This window comes from Rhinolophus hipposideros (genome assembly GCF_964194185.1).
Source record: "Rhinolophus hipposideros genome assembly, chromosome: 22".
Classification (NCBI taxonomy): domain Eukaryota; kingdom Metazoa; phylum Chordata; class Mammalia; order Chiroptera; family Rhinolophidae; genus Rhinolophus; species Rhinolophus hipposideros.
This window is the reverse complement of record NC_138068.1, coordinates 17620106-17637801: the sequence shown is the minus strand read 5'-3', so window position 1 is coordinate 17637801 and position 17696 is coordinate 17620106. Positions and strand designations below refer to the sequence as shown.

At 43.0% G+C, this 17696-nt stretch overlaps 1 protein-coding gene across 7 annotated transcripts in view; it reads left to right on the top strand.

Annotated features, from left to right (window-relative positions):
- The first annotated feature begins 2585 nt into the window (after positions 1–2585).
- The window catches only part of RALGAPB (Ral GTPase activating protein non-catalytic subunit beta), an 80736-nt gene continuing 65625 nt past the window's right edge, over positions 2586–17696 (top strand). The window contains exons 1-3 of one of the 7 annotated variants that reach the window (XM_081034274.1): positions 2586–2854; positions 15457–15517; positions 15838–16053. In XM_081034274.1, the coding sequence (XP_080890400.1) occupies positions 15868–16053 (186 nt within the window). In that variant the 5' untranslated portion in view covers positions 2586–2854; positions 15457–15517; positions 15838–15867. The remainder of the gene's footprint in view (positions 2855–15456; positions 15518–15837; positions 16054–17696) is intronic. The other 6 variants (XM_081034278.1, XM_081034272.1, XM_081034276.1 and 3 more) reach the window with 6 other exon arrangements.

Genomic DNA, 17696 nt, shown 5'->3' with positions numbered 1-17696 from the left:
TGAGAGCACCATGCTATCACATTGATTGGAAGCGAGAAAGTACACCAATGGGAAGAGCACATTACCATTGCTGAGCAACGTCTCAAACGTCCTTGGACGTTTGACATCACCGCCAAAGGGGGTGAAGTGACCGCCCCAGGAGCAAGCTGGGGAAATGCAGAGTACACAGAATAAAGGATGTCTGCTGCCTTCTCCCAAGTTCCCGCCATGGCATTGTAGCCTGAACAGAGAGGAGCGAGCCGACACTCAGGCCCACACATGCAGCTCAAACCCAAGTGTCTGCAGCGGACTGTTGGCAGCTCAGAGTCTTGAACTCACACTGGTTTCAATGTGAGTGAGAGTCACCAAAATCAGCATGCCAACACCATTTTATTTTTTCATTTAACAGCTTTTCACTTAGAAGCAGAATTTTTCAGGCATGAATTTAAGTCACCAGGTAGGAGATAGATGTGTTTTCATCATCTCCCCAAGAGCTTTCAGACAGCTTCCCAGTCCTAGGTGTCTGTCACTTTTCCAATTTCCATCACCCATTGCTCTTCCATTTGGTTACCCCCATCATCAGCCCCTTACCTGTCCGATATATTACAGGTGTGTTAGTACTCAAAGACTCAGGGAAAGGCCCTGAGGATGAAAATCTACCTCCATAAGTGGAGGTCAGGGAAAGACTGAAGGAAGAAGCTCCAGTCTGGTAATTAATAGAGTTTTTTAAGGGAAACTTACATATGAGGTGTGTCTTAGGTGGCTGCAAGAGGAAATGGACCCTGCACCACTTGGCAGGTGTAAAGAATTATATATGGGGGAGGACAAGATGGGATACTAGTAGATGAACGTTATCAGGTACAGGAAATTACTTTACATGCTTGACCAGACCAGGAACAACAGCCTATTCCAGGAACCAGCATGTAGTGGGCGGTGGAGGAGGGGTACTGCTTTATGTCAGAATGAACATCCATTACAATCTGATAGTCTCTAAAGGGGATCTGACGGTAGCAATCTCCTGCTTTTGGTTAGGGTCTCTCCTCCAGAAGGTGTTCAATATTTATTATGTCAGGAACGCATCTAGTTGAAAGAAAAAAGAAAACTCAACAAACTATGGTTCAAATAGGATCCCCCCACTCCCCATAAAACAGGAAGGCAGTCCAGGGTCTGTAGAACTGCTTGAGTATATCTTGAGATATGCTTGAGAACCAGGTTGATTTTGTCATTCTGTTACGCCTTTCTTAGTGTGCCCTCCCCATGGTCTCAAGACTGCTCCTGCACCTCCAGGTGTTGTGTCTCAGTTCCAAGTATGAAGTAGGGGAAAGGTGAAGGTGACAAACTTCTCCAAAGACTTCTTTTTTATTCTGGAAGGAAAGTTCTCCCTGGGGACTTCGGCCTACATCTTATTGGCCAGAATTTTGTCTCATTGCCACCCTTAGCTGCAAGGGACTTTGGGAATTGTCTGCTTGCTTGCTTTCCAGCCGCTGTAGTTTAGAAAGGCAAGGGATACGTGGTTGGAATAGATACTGAGTGAGACTCTGAAGGTATTGTCACTTGGCATCTAATTGAAATACATTGCTTTGATCCACAAAATGTTCTGGAGATAGCCCTGCTCCTGTCCTGGAATATTCTTACATCTCGTTCTCCTTCCCTCCTCTAGATACTTCTAGCTCCTTTCCTGGCTGTGGGGGGTGGGAGGTGGGGCAAGGTCTTGAGGAAACACACTTCTAAGGCCTTTTTAGGCCGATTCCTGTGTCACTACTTTCTAGTCGTCTCTTCTGAGAATAAGGAGATAGGAGTCAGGATCTCCTTCGCTCCCTTCTGCTCCTTTCAGACGACTGTGCCTTCAGCCTCAACACCCTGGTGACTCGTTTCCTCGATGTCAAGGACAGTCTCACGCCCAGGTCCTTCCTCCTCGAGTCTCTTGGCTCAAGTGTCCTCCTTTCCACTCCCAAGGCACTTGAGCTGTGCCTCTCTAATGGCATTTCTTATATTCGTCGTTGAAGCTGAAACCAAATTATTGAAAGCGATACTGTTCACAAAATGTGTGGTGCCTTGTAGGTGCTCAAACTGGTATCTCCTGCTGTTGTTGTTACCATTCGTGTCTGATCACCGATATCGGACTCAGCTCCGTAATGAGACGCTCTGAATCTGATGCCTGATTCATCTTTGTAACCCACACCTGGCCTGGAATTCAGCATTGCTCATAATCAATGCTATGTCCAGGTAATAAGGAGGCGGCGAGTAAAGGGTAACATCTCAAAGGAAGGGTGCTGTAATGGGGTGTGAGAAATTTCAGAACTTGGGTGGGAGCCAGAATCTCGCAGAGAAGACTCTTATTCCGTCCCCACCTAACACGGGCGGAATCGGGATTGATTCCCAGGGACGCAGGTAGAGCACCTCCCGCCTGTACTGCGATGAGGTAGGTGCAACCGTCATTTCACTCCTCCCCCTCCACTGGATCCGGAAAGGGAGGAGGGGATGTACCTCCGCGCGGCGACCTGGGATAGCTGCGCACGCGCAGCTTCCGGCTCCGTGTCTCGGGAATTATTTGACGCCACCCGCAGAAGTCCCTGCTCTGGCGCGCCGCGCACGCGCAGTGGCCCACTCGGCTCGGGGAGTTATTTGACGCTGCCGTCCCTGGCAGTCGGAAGTTGCCTGAGCAGCGCCTAACCTGCCGGCCCGACCGGCCTTCGTCGTCCCCAAGCGCCCCGGGAGAGTCGCTGACCGGTGGACGGACCGCCCGCCTGAGGACAGCCGGCTGGGGCAGCGCCAACGCCCGCCCCATGTCGCAGGTGGCGTGAGGCGGAAGGCCGATTGCGGCCGGCGGTGGCGGCGCCCGCCCCAGCGATGCGGGCCCCGCCCGTCGCCTCAGGTAACCGGGCGGCCCTGCGGGTCGCGGCCGGACCCTCCCCTCTGCTCCCCTGCGGGCGGTCCCGGGACGGCCGTGCCTTGTTGCTCGGCCCCGGCTGCTCCAAAGCCCGGCGTTCGGGAGCTCATCTCCGCATTTTTGCTGGGGGACCCGCGGGGTCCGGGGGAAGTCAGCCCTGGCGTCGGCGGCGTCCGTCGGCTCTGCGCTGCCTGGTCCGGCCCTTGGAGGCTGTCCGGGCCGGGCCGAGCTCCGTCTCGGCCACCTGGGGGCGGGGGCGGGTCTGGAGCGGGGCGAGACAGCCCCGCGAAGGATGGGGTCCGGCCGGGGGCTGGGTCCGCGCTGCTCGCCCGGTGGGGACCATGCTGCCGGCTGCACAGCGGCGGTCGGACCGGGAGGAGTGGATAGTGAGACGGAACGGCTCCGCTCGCTGAGCGCTCGCCGCTCGCCCGGGCGTCGTGCCAGGTCGACGCATCCCCCGCGTCTCACTTCCCGGCGACCGGCGGGGTAGGGCGATTCTCCCCATTTCACTGACGAGGCAGCCGAGGCCCCGAATGGGGGCGGGGGGCGGGGTTAGGTGACTTACTTGCCGAAGGTCACTTCGCTGGTAATTTGAACCCAAGCAGTCGGGACTCCAGATTCAAGTTCTTAACAATGAGGTCAGTGGCTCTCCGGTTTTGCCGCGGGTTAAAATCGCCGAGGGCAGCTTTTCAAGATTCGTGATGCCCCCCGTAGCACACCCATTAAAATCAGAATGGGGGCGGGGGCGGGGGGGAGCCAGACAAGTATTTTTTTTTTTTTTTTAAAAGAGCTCCAGATGATTTTAGTTTGTAGCAAAGTTTGGGCACTGCTACAGTCGGTAATTCTGCATCTCAGAACACGTTTCCGTTATTTCTCTAGTTTAAACGTGTAAGAAAAAGCATCAGGCAGCTTGTTAAAAATGCAGGTTCCACTGGCAGAGATGTTTCTATTAGGCTCACTGACCACGGCACCCTCTCAAAGCCTGGTGGGGGTGGGGAGTAGCTTTGTCTGCAGGATTTGAGTCCGCGGGACCTTTTAAAGTGTGCGTATGTCATGCAAAACTGTTGGTTTGCAATTTTCCTGAATATACGGTACTCACGGGTGCAGCGCCTCTGAGCGCTGGGTCTTCTTGGCGGGTGTCGTTCCTGTGCCTAGACTGTCCTCCGCTCTTTTTCTCCGCTCCCCCCAAAGGCACACACTTCTGCTCCGTCTGAACGCACACGCACGTGTCCTTTTCTTCCCGTTCTGGCTGCATGACGTCCAACATTCAAGACGCCTCCTCCCAGCCACCGTGGGTCTTCCCTACCTGCTCCTTAGCGTGATAGTGGAATTTACCGGTTATTTTTCTGTGTTGTGTTCCTGTCTCTTCTACTAGATTATGAGCAAGCTGGACCATGTGTTCTCCGTCTCTGTATTCCTCTTAGGGCTTTGACACACAGACTCACAAGGATTTTACTGATTGTTTTCCATTTCCATTTTTGCAAAAGGTATTTGGTAGGTTTTAACCTATCGAGTTTTGTTCCTTTTGCTTGGAAATACTCTAGGTTCATTCATTTATCCACCTAGCAGCTGAATGAACACACTGACTTTTTAACACTGGCAAGGCACTATGTAGATTAACTGTGCAATCAATATGGGTCGGTTTTAAATATCTGATTTTATTACAATCAGATACAATCAATTCTTCAGCAGAAACCTTTTTATTGCTCATAGGCCTTTGTTCCCTACCTCGTTGTCCAAAATAGTGTTTACTTGTCATCCATGAAATGTTATTGCCTTCTTGGTAATAGTAAATATTAGAAGTTGGAATTGCTGTTGGGAACAGTTCATCCTGTTCACCAGGAGAGGTGACATACATAAGTAGTTAATAAAACTTTGATGTCAGAGGAACTGATGTACATTTATTGCAGAATGCCTCCTGTGCTATTGCCCAACACATTTACATTTTTTAAAGGAAAGCCGGCAATAAAGATTCTATTCTTGGCTGGTCTTAAAACCATGTAAGTTTTATAAAAGTGAGTATGTGTGTGAAGGTGGTTTGGGACAATAAATATTTTTTTTATAGCAGTTAAATATGAAGTATGCGACTGAATAAAAGTACACATTTCATAAAATGACGTTCTTTGCAACATAAGGATTGTTATAGAAAGGTTTTCTTGGTTCAATATTGTACTGTTTATCAATGTTTAGGCTAAGGCTAATAGAAACTGATGGGCCAATTCCTGTTAAACTCAGATACTAAGGAAACTTGCTCTTGTTTCTCTGATCAGATGTGGACAGAGTATCCAGTTCTGGCCTCAGCACATGGAAGAAACTCAATCTTAAAGCCTGAGGTTTAAGTCTCTAGTTGATCTCCAAAGTAAAGGTGAAAAATTCCACATGCTCAGTTGAAGTCCAGAAGTGACTCTAATCATGATAGCCTGAGACCTAGAAATGGATTCTGTTTAAATCAAGATTCCCATCAGTGTTAGCAGGTGTGTTCCCTGGCACGTGTAAAGACCTTTTAGATAGAATATGATTTCCTTTCATACAAGATGATTAAAGTTGTAGAATTAAGGTACATGCAGTTGAATTCTAAGTTTTCACAGGCGAAGAAAGTAGGTAGCTTGCCCAAGATTACATGGGTGGCTTCTAGCACATCGAGGACTAGAAAGCAGGCCTCCTTTCTCTGAACGCAGTGTCCCCTTCCACACCCATTCCTCCCATGTGAGAGAATGTCTTTGTTGTTGGTGGTGGTGGTGTGTGTGGGGTGATGAGGGAAGTGGGCAGAGTAGGCTGCTATGTTTGAGATTTTCAATTCGATGTATAGTGAGTGTGTAGCGTGTACTTTGCTATATAAACTGGGGCTACCAAGGTAAATGAGACACAGCCCCTGTCCTTAAGGAGTCTGTAGTCAGGGTTGTACTAAGAATAAAAGTGCAGTATCTAAGGCAGCTCTGTCAGCTAGAATTTTCCGCACTGCTGGAACTGTTTCATATTTGCCCTGTCCAATGTGGTAGCCACTAGCCATATGGGACTATTGAGTACTTGGAATGTGACTAGCGTAAATAAGGAACTGAGTTTCTAATTTAATTTAAATTTAAGTAGTTACGTGTGGATGTGGCTACTGAATTGGACAGAGCAGATTTGAGGCGTAAAAGATGAGAACTGGGTGCTGGTGGGGAGCAAGCAGGATATATATATATATATATACACACACACACACACACACACAGACACACACACGTGTATGTGTGTATTTATATATACATATATATACACACACACACACACACACGTGTACATTCGGATAGGCTAACAAAAGCTACCTGTTTGCATCTTTAGAGAGGAATGTAGGCAGACCCTGTCCTGCTTTCGGATATTTCAGGTTTTTGATAGGGTCCCTCACAGTTAGAACCCAGTGCACAGGTGAATACGTTTCTTTGTAGCCAAACTTGCGGGCTCAATTTGCCTGGTAGAGTCACTAGGACTACAACAGAAATAAGAGCTGTGCTCCGTTTGCCTTTGTTAGCTATCAGGTTGTATGGATGACCTTGAGTGTACTTGTGTGCCTTAAAATCCAGTATGGTTCATTTGTTTACTCAGTGTTTTGGCACCCTGTACCCTATTTTTCCTAAGAGAAACAAGGCATGCCTGATAATACATACCTTGTATTTGTACATCTCAAAGCATATTGACTTACGTTGCTTTGTTTGATCCTTAACCCAAGTCACTTTAGCTGGGTACTGCAGGTATTCTCCCTGTTTTACAGATGAGGAAACTATGACAAATGCCAAGAGACTTGTCCAAGGTCATGTCATGAGGTATGGAGTCAGAAAAAAGGGAAGAGCATTGGACTTGGAGGCAAGAGGTGGTTTCTTGTCCCCACTCTACTGTTACTTCATGTGACCTGAGCAAGTTATAACCTTACTTTGGTTCCTCACCTAGTAGCTAGTGACATCTGTCTTCCTTAACTTTCTAGGCTTGTTTTTGGAATAAAATGAAGTAACATGAAAACTTTGAAAATGATCAGTTGGTTATGCAAAGCTACATTGTCATTAAGCAAGATCTCCAGTATTTTTCTGTTGCATGACGCTCCCTTCATTTTGTCATCATGTTGAATGCTACTATACTATGGTGCTGTCATGGATTTCTGTCTTCTTCACTATGAAACCTTCTCTTGGGAAGCCATTGTGTCCTGTTTATAGCTACGAGACACAGTGCGATCTGTGTCCTAGGACAATAACTGACATGTAACGTGTTTAATAAATGTTTGTTTAATGAAATAATTGATGTCTGAATATACGAAATTAAAAAAAATATATTCTCTGTAAGTAGACTTGAAGCTCCTTGGGAACAGGGATATATTTATTCACCGTTAATATTCCCTGTGCCTGGTGTATAGAAGGCATGTAATAAATACTGGTTGAATCAATTGATGTAATTAATGTCAGGCTGTGGCCTTAGTGTGTCCACCACTGTATTGATCATTTTGGTAATTTGTCAAATGGGCCAACCTTCATGTTACTCTGCGGTAGTACCTAGAAGCCATATGCTGTTACCCAGCACATGGTTACCTGATAATAGAAACCTCCAGGGAGATTACCTAGAAAAATGAGTGCATGTAGAATTGGGAAGGAATTAAGGGGAGCATTGTCATCTACTTCCCCTTTCTCCATATTTACTTCTAGAGCATTGAAGATGGAGAGACTTCTCTGCTAGCAGCTCGTGTTAGCTACCAGAGCCGAGCGGGGGAGGAGGATCTTAGGATCCTTCACTTAGCAGTCAAAGCCCTTAATCATCTAGCTTCAGCTCTGTCCTCATATCTCACTGCAGTGCCCAGCCCTCCCTGCCTTCTCCCCATCCTTCCTGCCTTCCTTTTCCTTCATGTATTAGCCACACTGGAGTTTGCTTTTTTGCTTGCCCTTCAGCCTGTCTGGGACACTTCCATAAAATTTCTTTAATAGGAATTCAGTTACTGTTGTATCATTTCTATGATGAAGTTAAACTTTCTCTCAGTCTCTGCCCCAGTGTTTACTAAATTAATTACCAGTCTAGTAGTCATAGTCTTTCAAAATTGGTCACTGCTTACCTTTGAAGCCTGACCTGCCACCTTCTGCATACAACTTTCTTTTCTCCCACTCTGGGTTTTTAGTTTCTGGTGCTGTTATTTTGCTACTTGAAGCAAGCATTCTTCCTCTTATATATTTTTCTTTCCTCCTTTACCTGCCCCTTCTGGCGGTCACTCTTATCCACTCAACTTCTTTCCTCTGTTAAAATTGCAACCTTCCTTCAGTACCTAATTCATATGCCCCATAAGCTGTAGCCTTCCCTGATTTTATCCTGTCGTTTTCCAGCTTAGCCCTTCTTTCAGTCAAAAGTAATCTTTTGTTCTCTGAACTTGCACAATATCTTGCCTATAGCGTCTTTAAAAAAAATAGCATTTAGCACTTCAAGTTTCTAATTCATATTACAGTTACTTATCTCCTCAATTAAACTATAAAATCATTTGAAACAGGAACCAAGTACTATTAATCTATCTCCTTTATGGTCTTAACACTGCATTATATATAGTAGATGGTTAATAACTATTTATTGAGTAAGTCACTTGGTGGTTCCTGCCAGTGTTTGAGTATTCATATGTATAGTCAGGGTGCTGACATATACAATCATGATGGTCTATATATGTGACATGATGATCTAATAAAAACTTATTACATCAAGTTGTACCAAATGTACCAGTTCCACCACTCAGAACTACTTGCATTTCTCTGAGATCTTTCTTAGTCAATTATTAGTCATGTATGCATGTTTATCTAGTTTAATCATGATACGTATTTTTATCCCTCTGTAGAACAGCTATCATTTATTGATTGCTGACTGAAGACTAGGACATGTTCCAAACATCTTACGTTGGTTCTGTAATCACTGCAACAACACGGAAGTAGGCTATTATCCTATTGTTAAGCCCGTATTACCACTGAGGATGCTCAGACAGAGAGGTGGAGTAACTTCTGTGAGTTTTCCCAGCTTGCAGGTGGTAGAGCTGGGCTTTGAGTCTAAGAAGTCTGGTGCCAGAGCCCTGGCTCTTAACCAGTCCTCCGGTATGTTTTCATGCTTCTCATCTCTATGGTAAATGGCTATATTATAATATATAGTTTTTATGTTTTGATTATGAAGTTATCCCATTATTGATGGGCAGATAAATTATACCCACTTCCCCACCTTAAGTACAATACTACAGTGAACATCTTGTCCATTTTTCTATTGAGTTGTTTTATAAGGAAGAATTAAATGGTATTACTGGATCAAGGTACTTGATGTGACTGTCTCCTGCTATGTGTTGGCAAAACATTCATTCTGTCCGTGGGTGAATGATGAGAAACATGACCTGAGCCTGAGGTGCCTGACAAGTGTGCCAATTTATTGACAGCATAGGGCTACAGACCCTCTGGCAGGTGGACGAGGCGTTCAGGGCCCAACATTGTTAGGCCTTGGTGCTGTCCTGAGAGGGTGATGTGAATGTGAACATCCTTGCCCAGGAGGTCCGAGGCTGTGCAGCAGTGCTGGCTCCGGAAAGTGATGTTCTCTGGGATCTCTGGATTTGTTGCTTTGGGCAGGCTGACCTGTAACAGCAAGAGGGCATCCTTATTTCTGTGTCGAGGAATAAACCGCTCACTGATGAGACGGCGGAGGAGAGCTTCACCCTACCACATCGGTCACACTACACTCTGTGCTCGTCTTTATTTTCTCTAATGGCAGCAACACTGGAAGTTCTGGGACCTGCAAAGCCCAGTCCCTGGGGCAGAGGTGAGGTGGGGGACTTCCAGGCCAGCAGTGGGTCATCCATAGGGTATGCCGCAGGCTCTGTGCTAATTCCCTTACCAAAAGCAGCGTGTGCCTTTATCTTTGATCAGAGGCATACACTGACCTACAGATGAGTTCTTTTAAACCCACGTTGTGTGGATTTTTTAAAAACTGAATTATTTGCCAACATTTAAAGAGTAGGAGACTTCGCAGAAATGTCTAATTTTTCTGTGTCTTGAAAAATTGGATTATCTAACAATACTGGGTCTGCATTCCGTCAAGGTAATAGTTGGCTGGGGCTGAGTAGTGGCTGTGCCCTTTAAAGAGAGCCTATATTTTTTAGTTTGCCACAGTGCCCACCCTACCCGCTTTACTATATATTACGTGTTTGGTTCCTAGAGGAGGTGGGGGTGGGGCGGGAGGGCAGCGGGGGTTCCGCTTACTCAGACCTAATATTTAGTAATAACCACTTTATTATCGTGAAATTAACAGATAATACATAACCTCCCAACACACAGAATTACAAAAAAAATCAATGAAACTCTAACAAATGAAAAATATAAATTACTGTCTTTCCAATAAAATTAGTATTTCAGTAAAAGTGCTCAGGTTCTAGAGGACATAACAGAGTAGTCAGATGCTTGTGTCCACTTACAAATTGAGAAGACAATTACGTGACACTGGTTTTTATGTTTGACATTTTGAAATAAGGGCTAAATAAGTATATATGTAGTTCTTGTGATTGTCTTCCTAACCACAGTGTCTTAGGTATTAGCAACTCAGATGCGACAAATGGCATGGCCTCTGGTGATGTGATTTTTCTGAAATGGTGTGGTAAGGTTCTAAATATAAAAAAATTCAACCTTTTTTCAGTTTATATGATTAATTGCATTACTGAGAAATTCAGTAATTCAGTGGCTATTATAAAAGCATTTATATGTAAGATGGAATTAGATTTTTAGGCTTAGACAGTCGAGAACAGAATGATTTTCTGGCAGACGTTTCCAAGTCATGTGAAATGTAGCGTAATTGTTCATTGTGCAGGACTGTCCTCCTGCATGGCAGGATGTCTAGATTTCCTGACTCTGCCCATAAATACCAATAGCACGCCCCCATCATTGTGTAACCGAAAAGTGCACTTAATATTTCCAAATTACCCCCTAGGGGCAGTTGTTTTCTGTTGAAAACCGTTGCCCTAAGCTCTTGAATGTGTGCGGCCGGCCTTACCTCCTAATCAGAACTGAGTTCTTATCACTTGTTTTGCTAGTTCAGTAGATACAGAACTGCTTTACTTTGTGTTTTTTTGATTTCCTTGTTTGTTTCCAATGTTGGTTTTCCCTCCGTTTTATCTAATTTGCCTGTAATTATAATGCACATTTTTGTCTTAATGTTTTTGTCTGTATCTATTTTCTTAAAATTTAGCATCTGTTTTTTCTATTCATACATTTTTAATATGTTAGTTCAACTTTATAATTGTATCCTCACTTACCTTTCTACAGTACGTTTCTTGTAAGCATTTATTACACTTTCTTACATTTAATCATTTAAACATTAATAGAATTAAACATTAATAGAGTTAAAGAATTAAAATTTCTCACATTTAAAAACTTTAAAAAGTTTTTGAGAAGAATTTAAGAGGTATGAAACCAGTTTTGATTGTTTTTTCCTGGTGTTTTTTTTAAAGAATGATATTCCTGTCTTTACTTCAGAATTGGGAGAGGTGGTAGCTGTTTCTTAAAATGCAGATTCCCAGGCCCCACCCAGACCTACAGAATTAAAGTTTCTAGGGCTGGGTCCTTGGAATATGCATTTTATGTCAGAGCACCTTAGGGTTTTTTTTGTTTGTTTGTTTTTAAGGAGGGTACAGCTCATGGTGGCTCATGCTGGATCGAACCAGCCATCTTGGTGTTATTAACACCAGGCTCTAACCGACTGAGCTAACCGGCCACCCCTAGATGATTCTTAATGTATACAATGGAGTTTGAGAGCTAACTTGTCTTTTTTTTTTCTTCCTTGAAACATGTTTTTCCTCCAATAATGTATTATCTGGAATGGATGCTTAATATTAGTTAAATATTCCTTAAATATTTGGAAACCATCAAGTACTTTTTTATTTTTCTAATAATTATCTTAAAACAAAGGACATTTTTCAATTTTTATTTGTATACGGCATGCAAAATTTTGGACATAAAGGGAACACCTTCTAATGTCTTTTTTTTTCCATGGGTAAACCTTGACGTTCTGAAACGTATTCAGTACCCACTGTGTCCCAGGGACTACTCAAAGATTCAGGAAGTGAGGTTTCCTTTCAAAAAGGGTTGATACACTTGTGGTGAAGATATCTTCACACAGCTAAGGGATAAGCTGATGTGAAGCTCCATGTGGACAGCCTGTAATAGGCACTCCACGCTGGGGAGGAGGGGTGATTTGAGGAGTCAAGTAAAGTTTTACCAAAGAGAGGACCTTGAGCTGTGCCTTGAAGGAGTACTTCAGACGGTGGATCACAGTGGGGAATGGCAGTTCGGTCACTGGAAGTAGTGGAAGCAATATGGGTATGAAAAAACTTGCTGGGTTTGAGGAATCACCAGTAATTCTTGTTGGCTATAGCTGTGGGTGTGTATGGAGGGGAAGAGGGAAGTTGCAATAGAAGATGAGGCTGGGAAGGTGGAATAAGCAATTTTAGTTAGCATTCTAGCAAGGCTTTGTTTTGTTCTTTTAATTGGATAAAATCACCTGAAATTTTATGTAGAAGAATAAATGCCCAAGAATAGCCAATAAAGTTTTTAAAAAGAACAGTGGAAGTGGAGGAGACCTCCTTTCCAGATATTAAAAAAGTTTATGAAGCCACTGAATTTAAATCGTTATGCATTAGCATAGGAGTAGACGAACAGTTAAACATTTATAAACAGATTCCTATATAAATGAGAACATACTATATGACAACTGGTATTTCAGTTCATTAGGAAAGGATGTATTTTTAATAGGTGATGCTGGCAAAACTGACTATATATCTAGAAGAAAATAGAATTGGACCTTTTCTACACCGCTTGTAGAAATAAATTCCAGATGAATATAAAACTTACATGAGAAGAATTAAATAGTTGTCTTGCATGGAAACCTAGTAGGCTACATGACACTTTAGGGGTATGTTTTCAAGCTTTTGGACTTAGACCCATAACAAATATATTTTACACTGTGACCCAGAACATATGCATATATAAAAAATGAAGCAAATTTCATAGAACATTCCTTACCTTTACTATGTATGATGCCTTTATTGTATATCTGATTCCACGTAATTAAAAACTAAAGTGTTATCCATTACATTTATTTCATGACCCAGTGTTTGAAAAACACTGATAAAAGAGAAGGGGGAGAGAGACCACCTAAGCCAGACTCAAAACTAGAAGCTATAAAATAAAGATAAATATTCGGGTAGAACAATGAAATTTCACTTCATACCTACTGAATTGGCAAATCAATCAATCAATCAATCAATCAATCAATCAGATTCCTGGCAGGAGGGTGACGGTGAAAGGGGTAAAGGTCTCTCATCCATTCCTTATGTCAATGGGAATTGTTATAGCTTTTTTGGGAAGCAATCTGGCAAGACCCATTAACATTAAAATTACATATATCCTTTGACCCAACAGTTTCACTCTTGTGAACTTGTTCCATAGAAATTAAAAGGCTGCTGCTCAAAGATACATGAACAGGCACGTTTATTGCATCAATATTGCCTGATGACAAAAAAAAATGGAAATGAAGTAAATGTACTTCATTAGGAGACTGGTTGAATAGATTATGCCATGCCCATGTCATGGAATATTACACAGCCATTAAAAAGAATTTATTAATTGGCAGGATAGTCATGAGGAATTGTTGAACAGGAAAAAAAATGTACAGAAAAGTAGACAATGCCTAGTTATGCATATATATAAATTAACAACATTGAGTTAAGGTAGAACAAAATACAAGAGGAAACGTTAGGTTGTTACGATGGATTATGTATCCAGGGAAGTGAATTATTTGGTCAGAGAATGAAGCCAAACAAAAAATGAAAATGTTGAAAAAACATGCTAAAACAAAACAAAACAAAAAAACTTGTATAATATTGTGCATTTATGTAAGACTATATATACATATACTGTATACTTTATACTGTATGTATACTATATATGTATGCATGTGTGTGTGTGTGTACTGGGGGTGGCAACAAAAAAAACAGGTGCCAAGAAAATGTATACAAGTGGACACTTTGGTCAATGTTGTTCAAGCTGTAGTTCACCGTAATCAGAAGTGCCTGGACGCTGATGGTAACCACTTTGAGCACCTCTTGTAATTGCAGAAGTCAAACATGACTTGTATTCATCCTTTGTCATCGGGTTTTTAATAGTTTTTTCCTTTCTTAAAGTGTCTATACATTTTTTTGCCACCCCTAGTATATATTAATTTTTAAAAGGTGAGGAAAAAATGTGTAGTATGGGAATAAGTTGTCATCTGATGGGGATGGCTCCCTATCAGAGCTTTCCTTTTTTCCCCTTCCATTTTTGAGAGTGCTTATGTTGGGGGTTGGTGCACCAGGATTTCCTTGGGGGGAATGCTATAAATCCTGAGGAAACTGAGGCGATTTCAATGGTTACATCCACCCTTCAAATTGTAGATACCTTGTTCAGTGCTGGCCCATCCCTCCTGCCTTCCCAGTTCAGGGCCTCTGTCCAGAGGAGGAGGACATTAGACCTCACAGGGCCACGGAAAGGTACCAGGGCCCAGAGTCCATGAGGTTCCAGAAGAAGCTGAGAAGATTAAATCAAATGGGGGAGGGTTCACAAGAGAGGGAAGGGCAGATGGTGGGTTCCTCTGTATGGAAAGAAGGAAAAAAAGTAGTTTAGGACTAGTTTGTGAATGACTGACTTTCATGCTCAGGAGTTCCCTCTTCACTCTGTAGGCCTGTGATTCTCAAACACCACATCCTCTTGAAAAACACTGATACTTGAGCTGGAATGAAGTTTTCTAAGATAAAATTCAGCAATGCTAGTCTCTTCCCAATTCGAAGAAAAATTAGCTTAAGGGATAGAACTTTTGAAAGATCACATGTATCCATGTATTTTGTTTAAACACTGCTGTCTGGGCAAACATTTCAGAGCAAGTAGAAAATGGCAGTTAACAGAAATAAATTGGAAAGGCTTAACCATCCTTGATTCTCTTCATGAATATGGCATTTATGATTGTAATATTTACATTGCATTCATACAGATATGTTCTCTGTAGCTAAAATCTTTCATTTGTATGGTAGACTTGGGTATCATTTCATGGAGAATATGCGTTATAGGGAGAAGCAGTACATGCCATGGAGAATGTGTAGGATAGGGAGAGGCAGTACATGCCATGGGTAGGAGCATGTGGGTTAAAACCTCAGCTCTGCTACGTGAAGCCTTGGGTAAGAAGCGAACCTCTCTATGCCTCAGTTTTTTCATCTGTGAAATAGAGATAAATTACTTCCTATTGATAGCGTTGCTTTGATGATTACATAAGTAGCATGTAGTAAATACTCAGTAAGTGGCAGCTCTTAATATGTTTTCTGAAGGACACTGTGACATCTAGGTGTCTCATTACTGGAAGTTTGTGTGCCACTGCTGCAGGAAATGAAATACTCCCAAAGAATATTGTGTCTGATTTGAGGACATTGGTGGGCAATTTCAGGGGTATGTTTCCAGCGTGTGTTAGGCATGTGGAAACCATTGACTGAAAAATCTGGGTCTTAGAGTAAAGTCTTTCCTTTGTCTTCCTTTCCTACTTAGGGCACTCCATTCTTCCATCCTCTTCTATCCTGGAACCTAGCGAGGAGGATTCCCTCATGCTGTGAGTGTACCAGATCTGATCGTTTTATTCCCTGCACAGTGGCCGTCTGTCCCAGCTCTGCTCCGGGGCTTCTGAGGGCTCTTGTGGGAAGGTGCTCAGACAGCTGCTTCCCAGGGGTCTGCCTTCTTCCCTGATCTCACCTTGAAGCTATTTTAGGGTACTCCTCAAAACATTCAGATGTGTGTTTTTTCTCAGTCTTCTTGAGGCAATGTAGTTGCAGCTTCTTTATCTTGCCAGGTGGGGTAAATCTGTATTTTACTTCCCCTTATTAATTCACAACAGTATAATTTGTCACGTTGTCTTTTGTCTTGTCTTTTCAGGTGCCATTTGGAAAGTCCTTTAGCGGCACGATGTACTCTGAATGGAGGTCTCTGCATTTGGTGATTCAGAATGATCAGGGCCACACCAGCGTGCTGCACAGCTATCCAGAGAGCGTTGGGCGAGAGGTGGCCAATGCCGTGGTCCATCCTCTCGGGCAGGCCTTAGTGACTCCTTCAGTGGCTGGCAGCGAGAGTTTGTTAAAAACGGACAAAGAAGTAAGTGTTGCTTCATTTCTTTCTATGTGAAAATATAAGTTAATGAAAAATTTATTTAACGTTGTCTTTTTTATGGACTTGTGCCCATTGTAGTGTGCTTTCTCCATTTTGACTTTGAGTTGAGAGTTGGGGGCTCAGAGTTTATGGCAGTTACACGGAATGGGTTGTACCACCATGTGCTGCTGGGACCTCCTACTAGCCCGACTCAATTATCCACCTGAGCTACGTGCCTGAGACTGTCTTGAGTGTCAGGCCTTTCTCCTTTAAACTCAAGGCTCAGTCTTCAGGTTTCCACTCAGAGGTGTGTTTGGAAGGTCTTCATTCCTATTGGAGGAGCATTTTTCTCTTTTCAGAGTATCCTCGCAGAGACTTACCCTGAGGACCAGCACTGGCCTGGCACGCTGTCCTCTTGATGTATTTGTAATCCCTGGCTTCCGTCTCCTGGGAAGAGATGGCATATGAGTGGATAGAGGTGCTTTGGTGCTGTCCTTGTTTATCCTCCTTTCCCACCCTCACAGGATATAAGAGAACAGTCCATGAATCCAGTGTCCTCTACTATTATACAATAAAACCATCACCAAAGATGTCTTCTTCTCTTTTGTCTTTTATCTGAGAATTAGGGATTTGCAACCTCTTTTAAAATTCTTCCTCTTGTGCAGCTAAATCCTGCCCCCACCCTCTGATGTGTCACATCTTCGCTGTGCTGTTACAGTCTTCTTTAACATTCATTGCTGTTGTATGTTACATACATTACATTATATTGTTGTATATTTCCTACTCTTAGCCTTTAGTTGTTTTTGAGCTTAAAAATTTCAGTCATGTATTTATCTTGATGCAAGTTTAGTTTTAAGCTGTGGAAGTCTTTTCAAATCCTCAATTTCTGTCAAACAACTTAGCTGTTCTTTTTAGCTTTGTGATATCTACAAATGGTCAGCATATTTTCCTAAGTTAAAATGTTGGCATGGCCGTTGGCATGCCATTGGCATCTTATTTTAAAATGATTTTGGTACATTAATCCACTGTTCCTCTCTCATCTGGTGTTTCTACCAGTTGTAAATCCAGCCATTCTACCTTCCTCTGGGCCATATGTCTCCATCTTATGCACAAGGATATCCTGCATCTCTCCAGATTTCTTGCCAGTGCCCAGACCTGTTTCACAGAGAAGGCTGTTAATGGCAGCGTGAGGATAGCTTCAGATTGCTAGTTGGAAGACCAGGGTTCAATTGCTTAATTTTGCTAAACTTCAGTGTTCTTATCTATAAAGTGAGGATAGTTTACCCTCGAACACAGGGTTATTTTGATGGTTAGATGAAAGTGCTTCATAAACTACCAGGATTATGTAATTGTCAGCTGCAGCCACAGCAACCCTGTTAATAAAGGAATGAAGCTTGTCAGGCGTGACTTGTTCTTTTTCAGCAGGCTGGTTCCCAGTGACCATGCTTCCCTTTTATAAGTGCTCACTGATCATCTGCTTAGTAATTTGTCCCAGTTTTGTCTGGAATTCACTTAAACTTTACAGTGTTCAGTATCTGTAATCTAGTTTCATTCTCTTGCAAATTGAGCTGTTTTCCCTTTCTCATCTCACCTTATTCACTCCTTATGACTGCAGGCAGTGGTTCAGCAGTCCCTCAGGCAAGCTGTTT